This window comes from Canis lupus, chromosome X, assembly GCF_011100685.1.
Source record: "Canis lupus familiaris isolate Mischka breed German Shepherd chromosome X, alternate assembly UU_Cfam_GSD_1.0, whole genome shotgun sequence".
In the NCBI taxonomy this organism is placed as follows: Eukaryota; Metazoa; Chordata; class Mammalia; order Carnivora; family Canidae; genus Canis; species Canis lupus.
This window is the reverse complement of record NC_049260.1, coordinates 9,109,660-9,130,876: the sequence shown is the minus strand read 5'-3', so window position 1 is coordinate 9,130,876 and position 21,217 is coordinate 9,109,660. Positions and strand designations below refer to the sequence as shown.

The following is a 21,217-nucleotide window of genomic DNA, read 5'->3' as shown; positions in this document are numbered from 1 at the left end:
CTACTCTAGAAGGCCCTCTATTACTCAGTTCCTTTTTTTCTCTCTCTCTCTAGTATTTTCATACCACGTTTCAAATAGGACAACTACACTGTCCTATTTTTCTCCCCAAACACTGTAAGCTTTCTTCCTCCCTCCACTCTGCCTGGTTGGCTTTTCTCATCCTCTTAGGAACAACTCGGATGTCACCTCCTCCTTCAGGATTTCCCAGTCTCCTACCCTATACCATCATGCCCCCTTTTAGCGTCCCATTCTCTTCCTTCATGGCACTTACTCTAATTGTATTTGCTTGTTTCACGGCTTTACTGTCCATCTTCCTCAGCAGACCACATGCCTGCGGAAGGAAGGGACCAGGTCTGTGTTCAGTACCCATAACCAGCAACCGTCACCTGGCCAAGCCCAGAGTAAGCACCTGGAAAATGTTGTTTCTTGGAGTCTTAGATTGGCAGTAACGATACAACTCGCCCCACCGGCTTGTATCAGAATTGCTGTGTGGATTAAATATTTCAAGCGCCCAGGGAAGTGCTCAGATTCATTTTCCTTCCATTTGGTTCTCTTTAGCACAGATATAGTTAATAAATAGAATCCATTCTTTTAAAAAACCCATCCAAAACAAAAAACAAAAAAAAAATTAAATAAATAAAAAACCCATCCATTCTTTCAAGCAGCATTCGAGTAGTTGGGGATCTATCACCCCAGGCAGAACATTCAGGCTACTTTACTTGCATATTTATGATGGGAGTTAAAGATTAGAGAAGCATGTTTTCCTTTTTATAGCAGATTTTTTTTTCTACTTAAATTAATTCACTCTCAAGTCCTTTTTCTAGAGATAATTGCCAGTAAATGTGGAATGCTGGGCTAGAAACAAATGTTGGATTAGGTACAAGTGGTCTCCGATATTTAATGTGTTTCTAGAAAACATATCTGAACTTGAATCTCTTACGCACCTCCGCTAAAGATGCCCATGGAAACTCTAGGATGTGTTGCTGGAAGCAGCCAGAATAAATCACGTGCGAGAAGCAGTGAGAGCGCCGTAGGCAGTCATTGTACCGGGCATATGCTGATCCCAAGGGCTTTTACTCTGGTTACTCAGCACCTGGACTTGAATCTTTGCTCAAGAAATACCTTCACGCTGCTGAGTTGGCCATTGCCTTAGAGCATGGAGGGGGCGTGAGTGGGAGTTTACAAGCCTCAAGGGGAGACCCTAGCCAGTGACTGTCCTGTGGTAAAGGAGGACTACAGATGCCTCTGATGGGATGACTATTAGGTGTGACATAGAAGATACCCAGAATGCCCTTGTGGATTGAGCCAAAGATACCTATCTGGAATATGGCCTGATATGGCATCTTTGTTTGGCTTCCTTTTGTTCCAGGTCTGAATTCTCCACTCCTCTATTTAGTTTTTTTAAATTTAAATTTTATTTTATTTTTAAAGATTTTATTTATTTATTCATGAGAGACACAGAGAGAGACACACACAGGCAGAGAGAGAAACAGGCAGAAGGAGAAGCAGGATCCACGCAGGGAGCCCGACGTGGGACTCGATCCTGGGACTCCAGGATCAGGCCCTGGACTGAAGGCGGCGCTAAACCACTGAGCCACCCGGGGTGCCCCTAGTTTTTAAAATTTTTAAAAAGATCTTATTTATCTATTCACACAGAGAGGCAGAGACATAGGCAGAGGGAGTAGTAGGCTACCTGTGGGGAGCTTGATGCAGAACTTGATCCCGGAACCCTAGGATCAAGACCTGAGCTGAAGGCAGATGCTCAACCACTGAGCCATCCAGGTGCCCCTTCCCCCCTATTTAGTTTGAGAGAATTCTTCCTACGAAGCCACTTGCACATGAATCTTTATCTCAGGGTGAGCTTCTGGTAGCCCGGCCTAAGACAGTGAACAAGTGCTTAATGACAGAACATTGATATTCCCCCTACAAGTTGTCATTTCTCTTTTTTTTAAGATTTTATTTATTTATTCATGAGAGACACACAGAGAGAGGCAGAGACACAGGCAGAGGGACAAGCAGGCCCCCCGTGGGGAGCCCGATATGGGGACTCAATCCAGGGATTCCAGGATCACTCCCTGAGCTGAAGGCAGATGCTCAACCACTGAGCCATCCAGGCATCCCCAAATTGTCATTTCAATTCCACATCTTAGTGGTCATGATTTGGGTAAACGTTTTGTAGAAGGTATACACAGAGAAGTCCAGCTTACTTGGAAAGTTGAAATAAATGCCGTTCAACAATCTGAACTAGAAAGAGTAGAAGAAGAAAACTCAAAGTATTTGGAGCATGCAAGTAAATAAGAAACAGACCAGATTAAAACTATAGCCTCCCCAGTCAAGGCCATACTGGGAACATTTTCCCTCTATCAAAACATATTGAAATAAGTATCATTAATAAGGATCATTCTTTTAAAAGGATGACTGGAAATGTTCTTTTAAACCTAAGAGATGCCAATCTGCATTAGTCTTACATAAAGATTTCTCTGAGCAAAGAGATAATTACAGCCTGACAGATGCCTAAAATAGCCTCGATTCTGTGTTTCTTTTTCAATCCAGAGGTGGGCAGATACCACCCTAGTGCCTCTCTGAATTATAGCTTATGAAACTTGGGAGAAAAAAAAAAGATATCTATTGAACCGCAATGTTTAGACTACCCAAGCCTTTCAACAAGCTTCTCCTTCCCCCTCCTCTCCTCACCATCCTAGAAGCAAATGAAAAGCCTAAGTTCTCTTCTCCAATGGAAACTGTTCGAATCCCTTCTTGTGTTGAAAATGGTGCTGCAGGCTTTCTGCATGTGCTCATACAATGGTTCTTAATCTCCATTCGTGTATGTTTGACTTAGTATCCAAGTTTGACTCTGGGCGCTGCTATTAATTGGCTGCATAATTGCAAGAAAATACTATACACCTTTAAGCCTCTATATCCTCATTCATGGGATAAAGAAAATCTTGGGGATCCCTGGGTGGCTCAGCGGTTTAGCGCCTGCCTTTGGCCCAGGGCGTGATTCTGGAGACCCGGGATTGAGTCCCAGGTCGGGCTCCCGGCATGGAGCCTGCTTCTCCCTCTGTCTGTGTCTCTGCCTCTCTCTCTCTCTCTCTCTCTCTCTCTCTCTGTGTCTATGATGAATAAATAAAATCTTAAAAAAAAAAAGAAAATCTTTGCTGTCAGTCTACCATTTTGTGAAGGTGAATGGTACCCTTAACTCACATATATTGATCATAGAGGAACATATGGTAGGAAAATAATACCAGCAGAGGCAATTCCTTCAGTGGATTGAATATTTCCCGCACTACTTTATAAAAAGATACTTTACAGTGCAGGAAGTCAATTTTTAAAATCTATGCTTTGCTTGATGTCCACAAGTATTACAGTCTCAACATTTAAATTCAGATGGCAAATTTCACGAGTACCATAAAAACTGGTCTGCTTGTCATATCTAAGGAAAAAGGAAAACATTTTGTTTCCAACAGAAGAGCTATGTTTTTAAAAAAAATTTTCCATAAAATAGGATTATTTCTTCTTTATTAAAAAGAGCAGGACTTGACCTGAACCCATGATCATTGATTGCTATTTGATTATATTTGTTGGATAGGACTGAAAGTGAATGACTCAAATGAAAGTACTATGTGACCATAAGAGATACTGAATATTTATATAGTTCTTCAGATGTCAAGCTTTTCAATAATATCTGCAGCTCTTGGAGGATTATGTGAAGTTGGTGAAATAGTATTGGAATCTCATTGAGTTAGCCCATAAAAAGAGAGAAAGCAACTAGGATAGCAAAGCCAAAAACCCATGGCAGCATCCCAGCAAAGCTAGGTGGGAGATATCCCCATGGGAACCAAAATTGGAAGACAAACTACCAATGTATCTATGTGGGAAGACCTCAAGGGAAGGGAAAGGGGCCTCTGATGGCTCAGAGACCAGAAAAACCTCGGAATTGCCAACAGATCCTCCCCCAAAGTGGGCGATTGCCATCCAGGAAGAACAAGCTGCAGACATCTGTACAGAGTGGTGAGGTGTAAGCACATACTTCCCTATGGCACTACCACTCTGATGCTCTAAGGGCGACAGGGAGCATCTGTGTTGGTTCCATTTGGACAAGGTGGATATAGTATATCTATCTAAAAATGGGGAAGAAAAAGGAAATTTGACCAAGAGCCGAGGTAGTTAGATACTTGCCTTATAGGTATTAATATGAATTATGAGTATAAAGATTATAATTCAAGTTAAATGTTGAAGCAGATGGCAAGAAGGGCAAAGAAGAGGCTATTCGCTAATTTCAGAAATGTTCAGAGTAGGAAGCCAATAGATAATAGACCGAAGTAAACAATGGTGGGTAGGTGTGTGTGGGGAGACTAGGGCATTATATAAAGGCATCCGTCTAGGGCAGCTGGGTGGCTCAGTGGTTGAGCATCTGCCTTCGGCTCAGGGCGTGATCCCAGGGTCCTGGGATTGACTTCTGCATCGGGCTCCCTGTGGGGAGCCTGCTTCTCCCTCTGCCTATGTCTCTGCTTCTCTCATGACTAAATAAATAAAATCTTAAAAAAATAAAGCATCACTCTAATGACAACCACCTGACCAAAAATATATGTCTTCCTAATTACGATGAGTCACCCACAAACATACACGTGTGTGTGTAAGAAACACGGTTTTATGACATGGTGATCCGTAGGATGTATGTTAAGAGAAAAAAGTATGTCTCATTTACTACCATTTCTAAGAATGGAGAGAAATTGGAGTATGTGCTCATATTAAACAACAGAAGAAAGAACTGCAGTATAAAATAAAAAATGTTACATATCTGAGAGGAAATAGGGAGGGGAGCACAGGGTCAGAATTTATACTTTCTTGAACATACATTTTGTAGATTTGGCATGGGAATCCTGTACATAAACATAATTATAAAACACAGCTAAATAAAATCCCTAAATATTGCCTTTAAAATGAAATAAAGAACCCACATATCCTGTTGGAGGAATGGTTCTAGCTACACATAATTTTAAAACAGAATTAAACAAAGGTGCCATCCTGGCAATTGTAGGTAAGATGAAGTAATTGCACCTGTGAATCCAGTTGGAGGCAGAGTGACAAAGAGAGGAAGTGTCCCAAGTGCTTTTAAAACAGTATTTTGAACATTCTCGTGAGACATGTCAGGAAGACAAATAGAACTGCAACGCAACGATCTTAAAATGCGCTGGGTAATCAGGTTATTTGTGGTAGTGTTGTTATTCTGAGGTGGGAACGTGTGTAGTGTGGGATCAAACTGAGAAGTCAGGATAAGGTCGCTGAGAACAAGGATGTAGTTTGAGAAAAGGAGATAAAGATTAAAGATAGATGGGGTCAAGTTAAAACATTTTGTCCTCAACTTGCATCAGACCTATTGTTATCAGCTCATGATGTAGTTCATCTTTAAAAGACTGTACACCGATGTCATAGTTCTATCCGTCTCACCGAGCACGCTGGCATTCAGATTACCAAACACCATTTCCCACTAGAAGAGATCATGGCTGCTTGGAACCACAACTGGTTCCGGATCTGGAGTAACAAACACGTAAGCCAAACCTTGAGCATCTTGTCTTATCAGAAAGTCAAGACACGAACACAGAGCATTAGGGTCATGTGGACATTAGGGTCTCGAGGACAACAGGCTCCCACTTACCAAAGATGAGACGAATTGAGCTTTGACAAGAATAAGAACATCAATGGATTTAAATAATCAAACATACATAAATCCATGAGTTCATAATAACATTCAAAAAAACTGTTTTGGGGGTAAATGGCAGTGAAACAACTCGTTTTGAAAAGTGGTAAAAGAAGGGACAGAATCAAATATTTGCCCTACCGTCCATATGAATTGTTCCTCAGGGTAACCAAATTTATTTTCTCTTCAGAGTTGTTCAGCTAATGGATTCCACGTTCGCCGCGTAGCACACTCATAAATAAACAAAGAAATTTATTCAGCTAAGAAATATTAGAATTAGATATTACTTCATTGCAATCACTAATGAAATGAGAGCTCTTGGCCAAGATTATCAATAGGAGCTTTTATTACACAAAGAGTCACAACTTGCTATCACACTGCCCTGGAGATGCAAAGTACACAGTATCCTCCATAAGGAAGCAATCAGACCCTTACAGAAAATACAGGAAGACAGAGGATCATGGGACATGACACCCAGGGATACGGTTGGCTCTAGGATTCTCTACAGGACAAATAACTTGTTTTTTTTTTTTTTTTAAATAAATTGTTAAGGAAGACAATTAAAAAAAAAAGATAAAAGGAGAAAGTATAGTTTAGAAGAGTCATGGGGCCCCTGGGTGGCTCAGTTGGTTCAGCGTCTGCCTTTGGCTCAGGTCATGATCTCAGGGTCCTGGGTCAAGCCCTGCCTCGGGCAGGTCCCCTGCTCAGTGGGGATCCTGCTTCCCCTCCTCCCTCGGTCCCTCCCCCTGCTTGTGTGCTTGTGCTCTCTCTCAAGTAAATAAATAAAACCTTAAAAAAATAAGAGAATATTAAAAGACATATGAACAACCTCATATTACATGGACTTTATATGGATCTTGAATCAAATACACTGTAGTAAGAAATCATTTTCTGAGACCATGGAAGAGATACAAATACTGTGAATATTTGATTATATTGTATAGTATACAGTATGAAAATGCTATGATGGGTTTTTAACTTTTATAAAGAATGCTGATCGCTTAGAGGTACACACTGAATTATTATAGGTGAAATGATATGTGGGGTTTGCTTCAATATCATGAAAGAGTAGAGGGGTGTCTTGGGGTATGGACGACTGACTGGCCGTGAGTGAGGACAGTTGAAGCTGGGTGATGGGAACATGGGTTGACTACACTTTTCCCAACCCTTACGATCCTTTTCAAGATTTTCCATAATAAAATGTTTCCCAAACAACCTGCAGCCGTGAGTGACCAGTAATAGTGGTAGAGGTCTGCTTTGCTGGACCAGGATTCAGCTCACTCTTCTAGTAATGGCCACCAGATGTCCTTGGCAGAATCCAACTCTTAGATCCTAAAAATCCATGGAAGGCTGATCCCAACTTTGTCACATAACCCAGACCTTCCCTACCCCCACCCCCAGGGCATAGTCTCCTCCCCGAATGCCAGGGGTTTTATTTAGGGGTAGACAGTCACCCTACTGGGCCAGTAAAAGCTCTGTCTGGGAAGTTGGGTTAGATTTTTGTGGGAAATGGTGGGCTTTCCCCGCCTTGTGTTGTTGAGCCGGTGGCATGCAAGCCTAGAGCTCTGGTTCCGCCTCGCCACCACTTGGAGAGAGCTCTCCTAAAGAAGCTGATGCAGGAAGGTGGGCCGGGACCCCAGATGGAGGCCAAAGGACTCCCGGCACCCACCGTCGGGTTCCAACACCCGACTCCCCTTCGCCTGACCAGCTCCACCCTGGATCCGTTTTGAGTTCCATCAGCCAGTAGATTCACTTCTTTCCTTAAGCTTGTTTGAATTATGTTTCACTGGTGCCTGAAAGGCTCTTACTAATCACAGCTATGCTTCTCTACTTTTAAGACCTACTATATATTTGAGAGACCAAGGAAAGGGACTTCATGGAGAAAAGAAAACAAATTACAGAGGAAGGCCAGTTTTAAGGGCCTCCCACGTACTGTATTTCTTGGTAAAAGAATGGAAACCGGCACCTCACTGTGCTTAAGAAATGTAATATATGCAGGAAATTAAAGGGTGAGAAATGTGAGTTTTTAAAAAAACGGCCACACTTTTAGAAGCTTTCCCCAAACTTGGTGTGTTTTATTATGAATCCCGAGAGGTTTCTTTTGTTATTGTGTGTGGCTATTCAGTTTTGAAATCACCAAGCTCCTAGTCACCCAGATACCCTGAAGTGCCCTATGAGAAAGAACATTCCCTGTTATTTCCAGAATTCAAAGTGAGCTGATACTGTTGATTGGGTTCAATGAAGAACAGTGTGTTCCACCTCTAATATCCTCGATTTAACATTAAATATAAATGAAAACACCCTGGGGCAGAGTTTCAGAGCGCATGATGAAAATTCAGCTCTGACACGCTTCTTGTAAAAGCCCAAGAATGCTCAGCCCACAGAGCAATCCCATTTATTAGACACAGACGTGCAGAGTATTTTGTGCATAAATATATAGATAGCAGCAAGGAGGAAAAAAAAAAAAGAAGAAGGTTGTTTAATAGTGAAAGTTCTCCTATGGGGGGAAATGAACAAATCTTTTGTTTTCTGGGTCCTTTATTATTTGATCTAGAATCTGAAATGAATCTTGCCTTGGTTGTTTAAATGGGAAATACTCAGGATACTAGAAAGGGAAGGTGTTGAAGTAGAAGTGAAATCTTGTTTAGAATAATAATATATTACACATGCTTCTGTCTAAATGCCAAGATCCACAATTCTCTTTTTTGGTACTTTTCCATCTAAACGTATATAACTTACAGACTAAATGAGTTTATATTTCATTTTTTAAGTTGTAATCAAATGGCTTATTAACTGCTTTTTAATGTCTACTATGTGGTGGCATATAATTTGGTACGCTTAATAAAGATTGATTTATAATATACCGGATACTAATAAGCCAAAATGTGGAAATAAAAGCTGGTTTGAAAGAGTTTTTCTTAAATTTATTTGAGAGGGAGAAAGAGAGAGCACGAGCAAGCACGGGAGAGGGGCAGAGGGAGAGGGAGAAGGAAAGAACCTCAAGCAGACTCCCCATTGAGCACAAAGCCAACGTGGGGCTTGACCCTACAACCCTGAGATCATGATCTGAGCTGAAACCAAGAGTCAGATGCTCAACCGACTGAGCCTCCCTGGTGCCCCAAATGCTGATTTGATAGACACGAGCTCATACGTTTGCACGTGGAATCCAAAAGCGTTTCAAGGTGGACAAACGGCCTTCAAGAACGTGTGCATTTTCCTTGTGTGTGCATTTTGTCCAACCTAAGAAAAGGACGAGGTAGTGTGTACCACATTTTAACTCCATAACACTAGCTGTGGAAAAAACCCATCCTTTTAGAAAAAATATTTCTACTTAATGTATCTCTGCTCTGAACTCCTGCCCAGTGGCCTGGTGGGAGACACATGCTCAGTTGTATCTCGGGGAGTTTCCTTCTTGCCCTGGCCACACAAGGGTCCCGGAGATGTGACTCGGCTCTCATCATTCAGGAAGGCTGCTCTGGTGCTAATCCGCACAGCCACCAGAGACCGGTCTGGCTCAGTGTGTTTAAGGGTCCCTCAGATACCAGGTGACAGCACTGAGTAACAGACAGTACATACCATAGATGGACATTGGACCGACCTCCTGGCTTCATCAAGTATGACGCCTCTAGCATAATGTAGAGCCCAGAATCCACTTGGCATGAGCTTAACTCTGTTTTCTTTACTTCTTTAAAGATTTTATTTATTTATTTAATTTCTTTACTCATGAGAGACACACAGAGAGAGGCAGGGACACAGGCAGAGAGAGAAGCATATTCCCTGCGGGGAGCCCGATGTGGGACTCGATCCCAGGACCCTGGGATCACACCCTGAGCTGAAGGCGGACGCTTAACCGCTGAGCCACCCGGGTGCCCCAACCCTGTTTACTTAACTATAGATGAGTCTGATTATTCCTAATCACAGAGCAGTGCTAGGATTTGGTGTGTGGGGCCCAGAGGCGGGCTTCATAAATGGTGGTTGCTTCACTTTTCCATGTTTGAAAAATTCTGGTTCAAGGGCCTCTTTCGGAGGGTTTTGTTTGCTTGAAGAAACACGGTAGCAAGAGAGTGGCAAGGGAGTACAAAATCTCTCCTTGCATCTTAGTTGTTCAAAGAATCCTTTTCTGCCTGAGATTTACAAGCCAATATGGTTTTTAGAGATCCTATTTATAATGAAAATTCACTGTCTTACCATTTAGTTTATGAACATGGGGTCTCTGCTACCACACCATCTGGACTCCCAGCAGGCAGAGGGTGGCTCTTGGTAATCGCTGCTTCCCCGCTCCCTGCTCTGTTGCCTGGGAACAGGGACAGGACTTGCCTCATTACTTCCCCTCCTCTCTTCTCAACCATTTCATGGTTATTTTGCCATCTTTGGACATTCCCACTTGCTGGGGGACCATTCATCTGCGGGAATTTGAAATCACACCCTCTTGAGAAAAAGGAGAAATGTTGTCTACAACTGCTTAAGATGGTAAGATTTCATAACCGTCATCTCCAGTGGCTCTTGATGGGGGGGGGGGGGAGAACATCCCCAATTATTGGGGAGCACCACCAGGCTTTAGTGGATGAGATGCCAGATGTTAAATGTCCTTCTGGGGCCACCTGGGTGGCTCAGCGGTTGAGCATCTGCCTCCTGTTCAGGTCATGATCCCGGGGTCCTGGGATCGAGGCCCACATCAGGCTCACTGCGGGGAGCCTGCTTCTCCCTCTGCAATGTCTCTGCCTCTCTCCCTGTGTCTCTCGTTAGTAAGTAAATAAAATCTTTAAAAAAATATGTCCTTCCATTCAAGGACAGACCTACATATGAAGAATGGTCCCATGCAAAAGGCCTATAGTCCTTCATCACAAACTTCTGGGGGATGAGGACTCGGAAGCAGTTACATACCCAAACTGACAGAGCTGGTTGGGAGGTGCCTGGGGGACGAACCCCGATCTTCTCTCTCCCACACGCAAGTCTAACACACGCTCCTACATTCGGCATCTTCACGACAAGGGGGCACAAGGAGATTCCAAAGCATCGGTGCCGAGTGTATCAGAAAGGGAGGACGTTTATGTGCAAGTTCACACGTAAGCAATGCATATTAGGCATAAACACAACCTCTCAGACCCCACACTGCATTTTCGTAGAGCAGCCTAATGTACACTAGACATCATCTTAGGCGTAGGCATCAGTGTAACTCTGGTTATGCTGGCTATGGGGTCTGACACTGCGCTGAGGCCAAGGGGCGGTTTAATTCCAGAACGATCACTTAAACCACTTACTAAATACCCCGCTGCAAACCTACGAGCAGAGCGTAAGGTGATGTGAAGAGGTTGAGGCCCATGAAGTCAGGAGAAGGGAGGCAGGCAGGGACAGGACAGTGAGCCGTGCTGGCGAAGTGGGCAGGTGTTTGGAACACAGGTGTCAAGAATCAACACGTCTGCAAAGACCTGAGACAAACACAGGAACTGCCGGAAAGGTCATGAACTTACTGACATCTGATGGAAGGACTAACCTAACGAACCGTTCGAGCTCATTTCAAAGGCAGGCCCACAGGGAATCCACCTGGGGTATTCCTAGGAACCGTCATTTCTGTTTGATTTCGCGTTGAGCACTGCACCTGGCACGACGGCTAGCGTGGAACAACGCAGGGCCCGGGAGGGAAGTGGCTCTGGGCTCTGCAAACCCGCTCCCTCCACTGATGGGGCACAGGCCTGCACCGCAGGAAGCTTCCAGGGCAGGGAGATTGACCCAGCTGGCTGACTTCTTACCAAAGGGAGGGGAGTGGAGGCGCTGTATACCCTCCCCGGGGTCGTTCCAGGCCCGTGTCCTTCCCGACTGTTCCCTCCGTGCAGTATGACAAGGTCAAGGCTGAGCTGCACCAGCCAGGAGCGCTCAGGACGGACTTTATGGGATGCACTGATTCCCATCGTGACGGAAGCATCATAAGGTTTTGGGTTCGTTAAAGCAGCTAGTGGTACCCTAACCCGGGCCTTGTCACCGCGAAACACAGACTCGTGACAAAGACCCACAAGCTCGCAAATAAAGAAAACAGATAATAATAAAGATCTTGGTATGATTCAGAGGATCAAGGTACGGGAGTGATTAGCTGTGAGGGCTGACGGGAGAGCATAAGGGAGGGCAATACGCAAATCGGTGAGGTTTCTCTGTTTGCTTGTTTCCTTATTTTCTCCCCCCATCGCTCCACTTTCCAGAAAGGTTTTCAGGTGGCCACAGAGCTCCTCATATTTGCTTTATCTTTACTGTTATGGCCAGCACCCCCCCCCCCCCCCCCCCCCCCCCCCGCCCTGCTTCACTGCTCGGCCTCTCGGGCCTCTGATCTCAGAACAGGTGTCTAAGTTTCATTGCTTGAAGTCGTGGCCCAGCAGACAAGAGCCTGGGGGGTAAATCCGTCCCTCTCTGTTTCTGTAAACAAAGTTTAATTGGAACACAGCCACACTCATTTGTTTACATATTATTTATGGCTGCTTCTGTGCTACAATGGCAGAACTGGGTTGTTGTGACAGAGACCATATGGGCCGCAAAAGCCTAAAATATTTACAACCTGGGCCCTTGCAGGAAATGTTCACCAACCCCCGATTTAGGCCGTTCCTCACCCAATCTTCACCTCTGCAGGGCACGTGCCAATAGCTCCCAAGTCTGTTCATACCCACTGCACCCATATGACACGACACTGAAGTCCCTCTGGTTCGAGCCACCAGCTGATCACCCTGCTGCACACCCGTGTGGACCCCCGAGTCAAGTTCACCCATCATCACTGCTGGGTTCTAGTGCCCCAGGGGGCAGGGGGTGAGACTTGGCTACCTTTGCCAACAAAGCCTGGGGGCGCTTTCTGGGCTTTTTCATCATTCCTCAAGTCATCTCCATTCATCCTAAAAGACTGCATTTCGGCTCGGGTTCCTCCTTCGTTTTGACCGAATACCTGGATTGTGCCCCAAACCCCTGCTCTGCAATTTCAAGAGCATTAATGACAACATCTGACACAAGGGCCCGAGTGATGACAAGTCATGAGGTGCTGTCACATACGTTATCTCATTCCGGTTCTATCCAACTCTTCCATTTGTATGAGCTAGGTCTCTGGTTTTAGGGCTCAAGATACAGGATTAAGTAAATGAAGTCCTCGCCCAACGGCAGCCACTGCTAATCTATTTCGGACGGAGCACTTGAATTCACATTTTTTTCTGATTTCTATGCCATGTGTCTTTTCATCAGGAAGCAGGAGAGCACTTTGAAACGTTCGCCAGTGTTCCCCTCTCCCCTCCATGACGTCCCTGCTCATTTCTTTGCTTGATCCCCTCTATTCCTCTGCCCGTTTGGTCAGCCAGACCACACACCAATCATCCGCCCAGGACAGGCTCACGACACAGGTGGAAAACTATAGAGGGTCTAGGAACTGAGGGTAAAAAATAAGAGTAGGAAGGACATTCAACAAAGCAGAGTAAAGCGTACTCCTCTCCAGCACAGGGACTGGTGAGAGGATGGGGAGACAGAGTGAATCTGAGGGTACTCAGAAGAGCACCGAATCGGGGTGCCTGTGAAACAACAGGCATCCTCCCTCTCTTTCCAGAAGCTTATCCTCCAGGAAGATTCCATTGGGAATCCCCAAATAGTCTGGTGGAATGAAAGACTACAATGACTGGTGCCTTCTTTTGTACTCAGAACCCCAAGACCATGGAGGAAATTGGCCCTAGAGAGTAGTCCATGTCCTAATACAGCACAGGAGGGGCAAGTGCACCCAAGATGACACACAAGTGGCTAAGGAAGTGCTGACAGTGGTGAACAGGGGTGCCACAGTACCTCCCTGCCAAGGTGAATGACCAAAGGCAGACCAGATGGGCACAAAGGTATCTCAGCAAATTCTCATGGCTGACGCAGGTAGAGTAGATCCACTTCACCTCTCCTGGTGCCTCCTCCTGTTCAATCAACCAGCCCAGTGGAGAGGCAGCATCATGGAAAATGGGACGAACTGACTGCACACTAGGATGGGCATTGGGAATAATTGGGATTATTATACATAATAGATAAATAACGGTACACTTCTGGGTGCCAGGCTGGCTCAGTCAGTAGAGCATGTGACTCCTGATCCTGGGGTTGTGAATTCAAGCCCCATGTTGGACAGAGACCTTACATTAAAAAAGAAGAAAAAAGAGAAGAAAAGATACACTTCTTCCGTATCTGAGCACTTGGCCCGAGATTCTTACCCACCCACTGTGTTGCCTGTAAAGATAAGGCTCGGGTGCTGGGCTCCTGAGACCTTCTAATAAAATCTCTAGGAAATGGGGCTTCCATTTGGTCCTGGGCATGTTCTGACTGCAGGCTCACCAGGATGTGTCTTTTGTTTGTTTGTTCTTGTCTCTGTAGCTACTTATAGAAAGTGTGTGGAATAATTTATCAATTTGTATTTCTAAAGGATCAACAGAAATAGCATAGGGCTAATAATCATCTTCTACCATTTGTTCTTAGTACGGGTAAGATGTTAAGACGTTCAGTAGTGTCAACCATATGAGATCATTGAAAATATGCCCTAGCTGAAAGATTTTTTCCTGTTCTTCCATCTTTGCCATCCATCGCCATCCAAGAATTGCATAAAAGCACGTATAGTGATGGAGAGATCTAGTGAGAGAGTAGCAGATGCTCATCAACAAGATATAAGGGACGTTGAAATAATCTAAATGAAACCATTTTTTAAATTAATTTTCATTATAACTTTCATGAACTATGGACCCAAGTCACTTTTTCTACTTTGTCCTTATTAGAAGGTTTTCCCACACATTCCATTTTCTAGAATCGCTGCCCTCTCTCTCCCCAGGCTCTGTAATTTGCAAATGTCAGAAAACGTGTACACTGCAAATGTGTATTAGGTGACTCTACAATGTGTAGTGTCAGCGTACCAAGGGGCTGTTCTTTTCTGTTTTCACCGAAATTGCTTGCCGGTCTTACTGTAATAAGGCCTTATTATATCATACATCATCATGCATATTTTATATGCCTGATGCTCGGTGGATGCTCTTTGCTTTGTTATTTTACGAAGCAGCATCGAGATGCATCTCAGCCCAGCTGAAATTAGACAGGAAGGTGACCCTCCTAATATATTCTTGTGCAGACACAGTGCCCCCAGAACATGATCTGATTTGACTTTCCATTATAATTCTGATGAGGACAGGCTGATACAAAGACAGAGGGGTTAGATCTCATTTTTAGATGGGTCCCTTCTAAAGTGTTTCTCTTGCTCCTATTAAGCTTGCCAATCTCTCACCGACTGCAGCAAGCAGGTACTCCTGAGCACTTCCTGCTAAATTCAAAGCAAGTGCTTGGCAAACCTGGGATAGGAGACAGGCTCTGTGCATAGAATTAAAAAATGGGGGTGTCTCTGGGGTGCTGAGACCCATGATCTAGAGGCCAAATTCAGCTCTGCTATTTGATGGGCCTACTAAGTGAAGACTTGATGTGTCAGATCACTAGGCTTGGTCTCCTTCTGAGCCGACGGGTCTTGGTGGTTGGTACTGGCTTGTTCCACCCCCACTGTGTGCCTCCCTATTTGCCCTAAGCAACTGCTTTACTCCTTTGAGCCCCCTTCCCCATTCTGTAATGGGGGTCCAATAAAAAATACTTGCTCACAGGGCTGTTGTAAGAAATACACATGATGAGCAGGTTATGAGTGGTCCCTAAGGAGCCAGACTGGGTTTCACTCCACCACTTACTAACTAGGGGATCTTGGGCACATTCCTTAACCTTTCTGTGCCTCAGGATCCACATCTATACATCAGAGGTAACCACTGTACCCATTAATCACTGTGAGGACTGAATGACTTAATATACAAAACGTACACAGGACAGTGCACAGTAAGTGCTGTAGAAGTATTATCTGGTGTTAACACTAAGGAAGGAAAGTGTCTTGCATGTAATAAGGACTTGATACATGTTAACTCTCATCATCATTAGTAGGGATGCGACCAATAATATTTGCTTTTTTTCTCCTGAGAGTCAAAAAAGTTACCCTTAACAGTTAGTTGTACACCAAGTTCTGGCTTCGACTGTGCAAGTGAGTTGGCTCACTTGTTTTGTTGAGATGCGTGTGTTCCAGGAGGACAGGAGTCTTATTTTTGAGCTTTCTTGCTATAATTGGTAGAATAATCTTCCTGGCCTTAAAAGGAAATTTGCACATTGCTCGGCATGTGTGTGTGCATATTAGTTACTTAGGTAAAAGGAATGTCACTAAAAATTAGCGTTTGTCCATTGTGAATTGAAGTGATGATTAGTAATGTACCATCTATTCTTACTCTAGTTACTTATTGGAAGAACCCTAATGCTCCCCAGAAAAGCTCTCCAGTCACAGGACATTAGTACAGAAGGGGTGACATGTCTGAGAGATGCGGACAATCTTCTCTAGATGTGGCTGTAGCTATAGCACAGCTCATTAATTAGATCAGCAGGCCTAATCAAACTAGGTAGTGAGAGAAGACAGATGGAGGGACAGTCGGCTGCCTTATTGTAGGGGATGGGAGAAGGGAGCTTTGGCCCCTGTGCCTTCTCATCATGGGTTGGGCAGCCCTCAGCTTTCACTGCCATGATGGAAAGGGGTGAGATGGAGCTGCTCACATAGCTGGCTCTGCAATGTTGCCTTCTGATAGAAACAAAAGGAAAGGAAGAGAGCCAGTCAGTACTTTCAGAGTCCACTGCCAGGGCCCTAACACTGGGGTTCAAGAAGCATTCTGACGCTATATGCAAAACTGGTATGCATATGGATTCTTCTGGGTGGAGGCAGAGGTCCATGCTATTTATCCAATTCTCAGATGGATCCTGAATCGCAAGAGACCAATGCCTTCAGTCCAACACAACAAGCCAGGAGTTTTATTGCTGTCATAAAGGGGTGACTGCTGCAGGAGGGTGGGACCAAATTTTGAGGTCCTGGTTTGGGACCGCCATGTGGCAAGGGATATTTCACTATCTGCAGGTTGGAGAAGTTAGCATCCATCAGGAGGGTCTGGGTTTCCAGAGACAAAGGCAAGATGCATTTGACAACCCTCTCTCCAGCCACGAACCTGCCATTCTACTGAGGGTCAGTAGCTACCCATTGCCACTTCCCTACATTCCTGCACATTCCCATCCATCCTCATCAAACATTCCCACCAAACACTACCCTCCGCTGCAGCCTTGCAACACGCATAAATAGAGTGCAATTAGTTAGAAGTCTCCTCCTGAAGTGCAGGAATCAGGTCTTTGGTATTTATGCATGGCCAGTACCCTACACGATGTTTGCCACTTACTTAATGTTCAATAATTGTTTATTGAAGTCAAACGAATTCAATTGGGTTGGCTAGCCTTGAGGGACGGGGCATGATTCATAATGTCTATGAGCAATTATACTCCATAGTTTTCAAAAATGAAATTTTGGAAACTGTTTCAAGTTAATTTGTCTAATTATGAAAAGCCAAGGGAAATTATCCGCAGATACTTCTAAAGAAGAAAGATAGGGTAATTTGCAAAGGGCACGAATTCTGCAAAGATTTTGCTCCTCAGCCGCTATAAAGTATGAGAGAGAGTTAAGAACTTAGAAAACTGTGAAATGAACAGAACTCGTCTAATTTCAGTGAAGCAATTATAGATGTTTCTGAGGATACATGAAAAAACCCAAATGTGGTTACTATAGTAGTAAATTGGTCTCCAAGAAACTCTTTCATTTTCTCTAGAAAAATAAATAATTTTCTACCATAGAGAAACCAAATGATAAGAAAAATAACCCGCAAAGAAACACAAATGTATCTGGAAAGAAAAACGATCCGTGAGCAAAAACTGTGATGGGAGGAAAAAAAAAAAAAAAAAAGAACAAAACAAGACTAAACCACTTACGTGAATGAATGGATGCCAATTTTTAAATAGCGAATTTTACAGGGTTATTAAAATGATGAGTGTTTTTCCGAATTTCCTTAGTGGTGAAGAAAATGGGATATTTTATTAAACAGAAAGGGAATTTATCCCAAGTAAGATACAGGCATTAAAACACATATCGGCTGAGAAGCCCAGAGCTGATTACACGAGCTACATTTTTAGGTTGGTCCACATATGGCAGACAGATGACTAAGCTGATGGGAAGGCGAGGAAGATTTTCTAATACTTGAACTTCCTCATTAGTGAGAAATGCATTATTTCCAAATTCTGGTTTAATGAGTTGGAAGGTATCTCCACGACCGACTGCATTTCATCTCTGCGAATTGCACGAGGCTTGCTTTGCTTAAAAGAAAGCACCTTGTTACCTTTTTTAAAAAAGATGTTAATCATTTATTCATGAGACACATAGAGAGAGGCAGAGACACAGGCCGAGGGAGAAGCAGGCTCCCCGAGGAAGGGCCCGATGCGGGACTCGATCCCAGGACCACGGAGTCACGCCCTGGGCCACCCACTGAGCCACCCAGGGGCCCCACCTTGTTACTTTTTACACAGATAAATGGACTGTGCTGAGGTGGAAGGGAGCACCTTCAGGACTGCTGCTCGCCGTCTCAGTGGCGTCCAGGGCCCGAGTTTCTCTGGCTAGACAATCCCTTGGATCCTGGCACATGCCCCCAAGGGTCTGATGGGGGGTCTCGTCTGTCTTGGGGGGTCCGCGCTGAGTGCCCTGGCCGTGGCAGCAAGTGCAACTCCCCCTAGAACTTTCTAGAAAGCGGCACAGTGTGATCTGCTACTGCCAGCCAGCACCTCCTCCTCCTCCCCCTCTCGTTTCCCTCCTCCAGGCCTCATAAGGAGTGGAGAGAGGGACCTTCGGCGTTGTCAGAAGGGCCGAGATCCAGGGAGAAGTTCCTTCCTCTCCTCTGGGGTGGGGCCCAGCAGACAACCCAAAGAGTGGCTGGTCTTACTGGCGCCAGGCCCCCGGGCACGGTACTGTGCAGTGCGGTGGCTCCGCGGGATGCCCTCCTTTCCTGCCACCAGAGAATTCATGGATGAGCTCCATGGGAGAGCCATGGCACACGGGACCGATGACACACGACGAGTCGGCAGCCAAGGCCAGGCAGAGGAGCAGCCACAGCTGACTTAAGGGGGAGGCGGCTCTAACGTGGGCAGTTTGGCAAGAAGGCCTCGGCTCTCTATTGCCCTGCGGGCCTCTGACCCAGGGGCTGGTCTTGACAAGCCAGTGGGAGTTTTAAGGACCCGAAGAACTTCATGATGGTTAAAGAGCACCCGTGCTTTCCATTCTGAACAGCACAACCTCTTTATCAAGTATGTGGGCATGGTGCAGGGATCGCCAAGAAAATGCTATTGATGACCTTAGGATCTTCTGAAACAAGGGCTGACCAGCTTTCCCTGTAAAGGGCTCGAGAGGCGTCGGTCACAAGCACTCAAGCTCTGCTACTGTAGGGAGAAAACACTGAGACAACACATAAATGATGGCGTGTGACTGTTTTCACATTATTTATGGACTCTGGAACTTGAATTTCACATGGATTGCATGTGTCACAAAATATTCTTCTTTTATTTTTTTCCCAACCGTTTAAAAATGGTAAAACCCATTCTTAGCTCATGGGCTGTGCAGGAACAGGTGGCAGGCTGGATGTGGACTGTGAGCTGTCGTTCATTTAGTCAACACATCCTGGCTGAGCCCTGCTACATAGAAAGTTCTATAGAGACTTTGTTTATGGTGAGGTCACTTGCTTCAAAGTGCATTGAAGCAGAAGGAAAAAAATGGTTAGGAGAAACATCTCTCTAGATGCCCTGGTAGGATTGCTGGGAAATGATCCCGCTTTTGGATGGTTTTTGCGCTGGCTGTGTCCTACAGCGAGCAAGTCAGCCCCAGCACCCCAAAAATGCCACCTTCATTCTACCATCCTCCGGGCACCCAGATGAACAGAACTGATTATAGAGGGGTGCGCCCAGGGGAGAACAAGAGAACCCCGTGGCCTGCCCTCAGGCCCAAACAAGGCACTCCAAGATGCAGGCCTACCGAAGGCTCAGAGCCTGCCTGGATGAGGTCTGTCCACAAGCATCTCGAGAGAAAAGGGGCTCCAGATGGTAACCTTGCTACTCCCTTCCCAGGGCTTGAAAATACAGAGTCACTCCTGATTCTTGCATTCCTGGCCCCCAGGAAAATTGAAGGTGTCCCCAGGTCTCATTCCTGATGCAGGGTAAGTCTGACGGAGCATGGTCAGTGACTGCTCACATGGATGAACAGCCTGGGGAGGAACCCTTGGGAGATGTGGACGCCCCACGAAGACTTGGCCAGCCAGCTGCAAAGCCTCCATGATAGTGGGTCTACATTGTAAGGTAGGGTGACCAACCCTTCTGGAACTGAGAGGCATCCCGGGATGTGGGCCTTGCTGGGCTTCAACGGGAACGGTTGCTCACCCTTAAAGTAAGCCTCTTCTATTTCTATTTCTCTGTCTTTTTACCCCTCTCCCAGTCCTCCCAAGGAAGCGGGACCCTCCAGGGTTTCTCTGAGAAGCAGAAGCAGAACAAACCTTGGGAAAGAAACTTTCTCTTGAAAGCCCCTGAAACACTCCACTTAATGCCTTTTCAAAGTGTAGATGTAGTTTTGTTTTTTGGGTTTTTTTTTTTTAAGATGTAGTTTTAGATTTTTTTTTTTTTAGATGTAATAGCTTTAGCTTCTGCTGCAATCTTGCTTGAAAAAAATCAGTATATAAAAGACAGGTGTCACCCACCCATCATTCCTCAACACCCCGGGAGCCCAAGTGGATCCACTCATACAATAGGCATAGCCTCATTTCTAACTTGTAATGACCTGTTTTTGCCCTAAGTACACTGTGGGAGAATAACTCCAGGGGGCTTCAAGAATCTTTTGACCAATATTTTAACATCACATAAAATATTTTCTGCTGCTCCACTAAGAGTATCACACGACAAATTATTTACATCTATGATCAAGCTAAACCAACAAACCAAGCACATTTTTAAACAGTCATATCCTTGACCTATTTATCCTTTTGCTTCGGTTGATGATTCACAATTCAGTAATGAATCACTCAGTCAAGTATGAAAAATCAGTGAACTGTATGTTTGTGTATCCATGAGATTATATAAAATTACTCATCACTTATACGGAATTCGGGTATTGCATTTTGATCCCCTTGATGAGGCAATATCAACGTGTCAGTAATTTTGGAAGGGGAAGAAAATGCAACCTTTGGATAGAGCAATGGAAGTAGGAGTCAAGGAGCGTTCCAGCTGAGGCACAGGCACCCTGGCTGTTAACACAGAACGGGCAGTTAGGTGTTTTGTCTTTAGGGGGCCTGTTTCTATTTAGAGGTCAGTGTCAGCCCCGTCAAGGTGAACGGCAGGGACTTGTGATGCTGCCCCACACTGGCTCACGGGAAGCCCTTCCTCCAGGGCCCGAGGTCTGCCTTTGCAGCAGGACAGGGCCCAGGGGAGTCACGCACCTGACCAGGTCGATGACCCGCTCCCTCGGCGCAGCGCTGACTGGCTCATCGTTAATCATTACAATCTGATCTCCCGGGATCAGCTTGCCTTCGGAGGGGCCACCTGGAGACAAATGAGAACGAAGCGCAGGTG

At 45.0% G+C, this 21,217-nt stretch overlaps 1 protein-coding gene across 3 annotated transcripts in view; it reads right to left on the bottom strand.

The window, feature by feature from the left end:
• Window positions 1-21,217, bottom strand: part of FRMPD4 (FERM and PDZ domain containing 4) — a 566,058-nt gene that overhangs the window by 66,850 nt on the left and 477,991 nt on the right. For all 3 annotated transcript variants that reach the window (XM_038586821.1, XM_038586822.1, XM_038586820.1), the window contains exon 4: window positions 21,085-21,187. In XM_038586821.1, coding sequence (XP_038442749.1) covers window positions 21,085-21,187 — 103 coding nt within the window. The remainder of the gene's footprint in view (window positions 1-21,084; window positions 21,188-21,217) is intronic.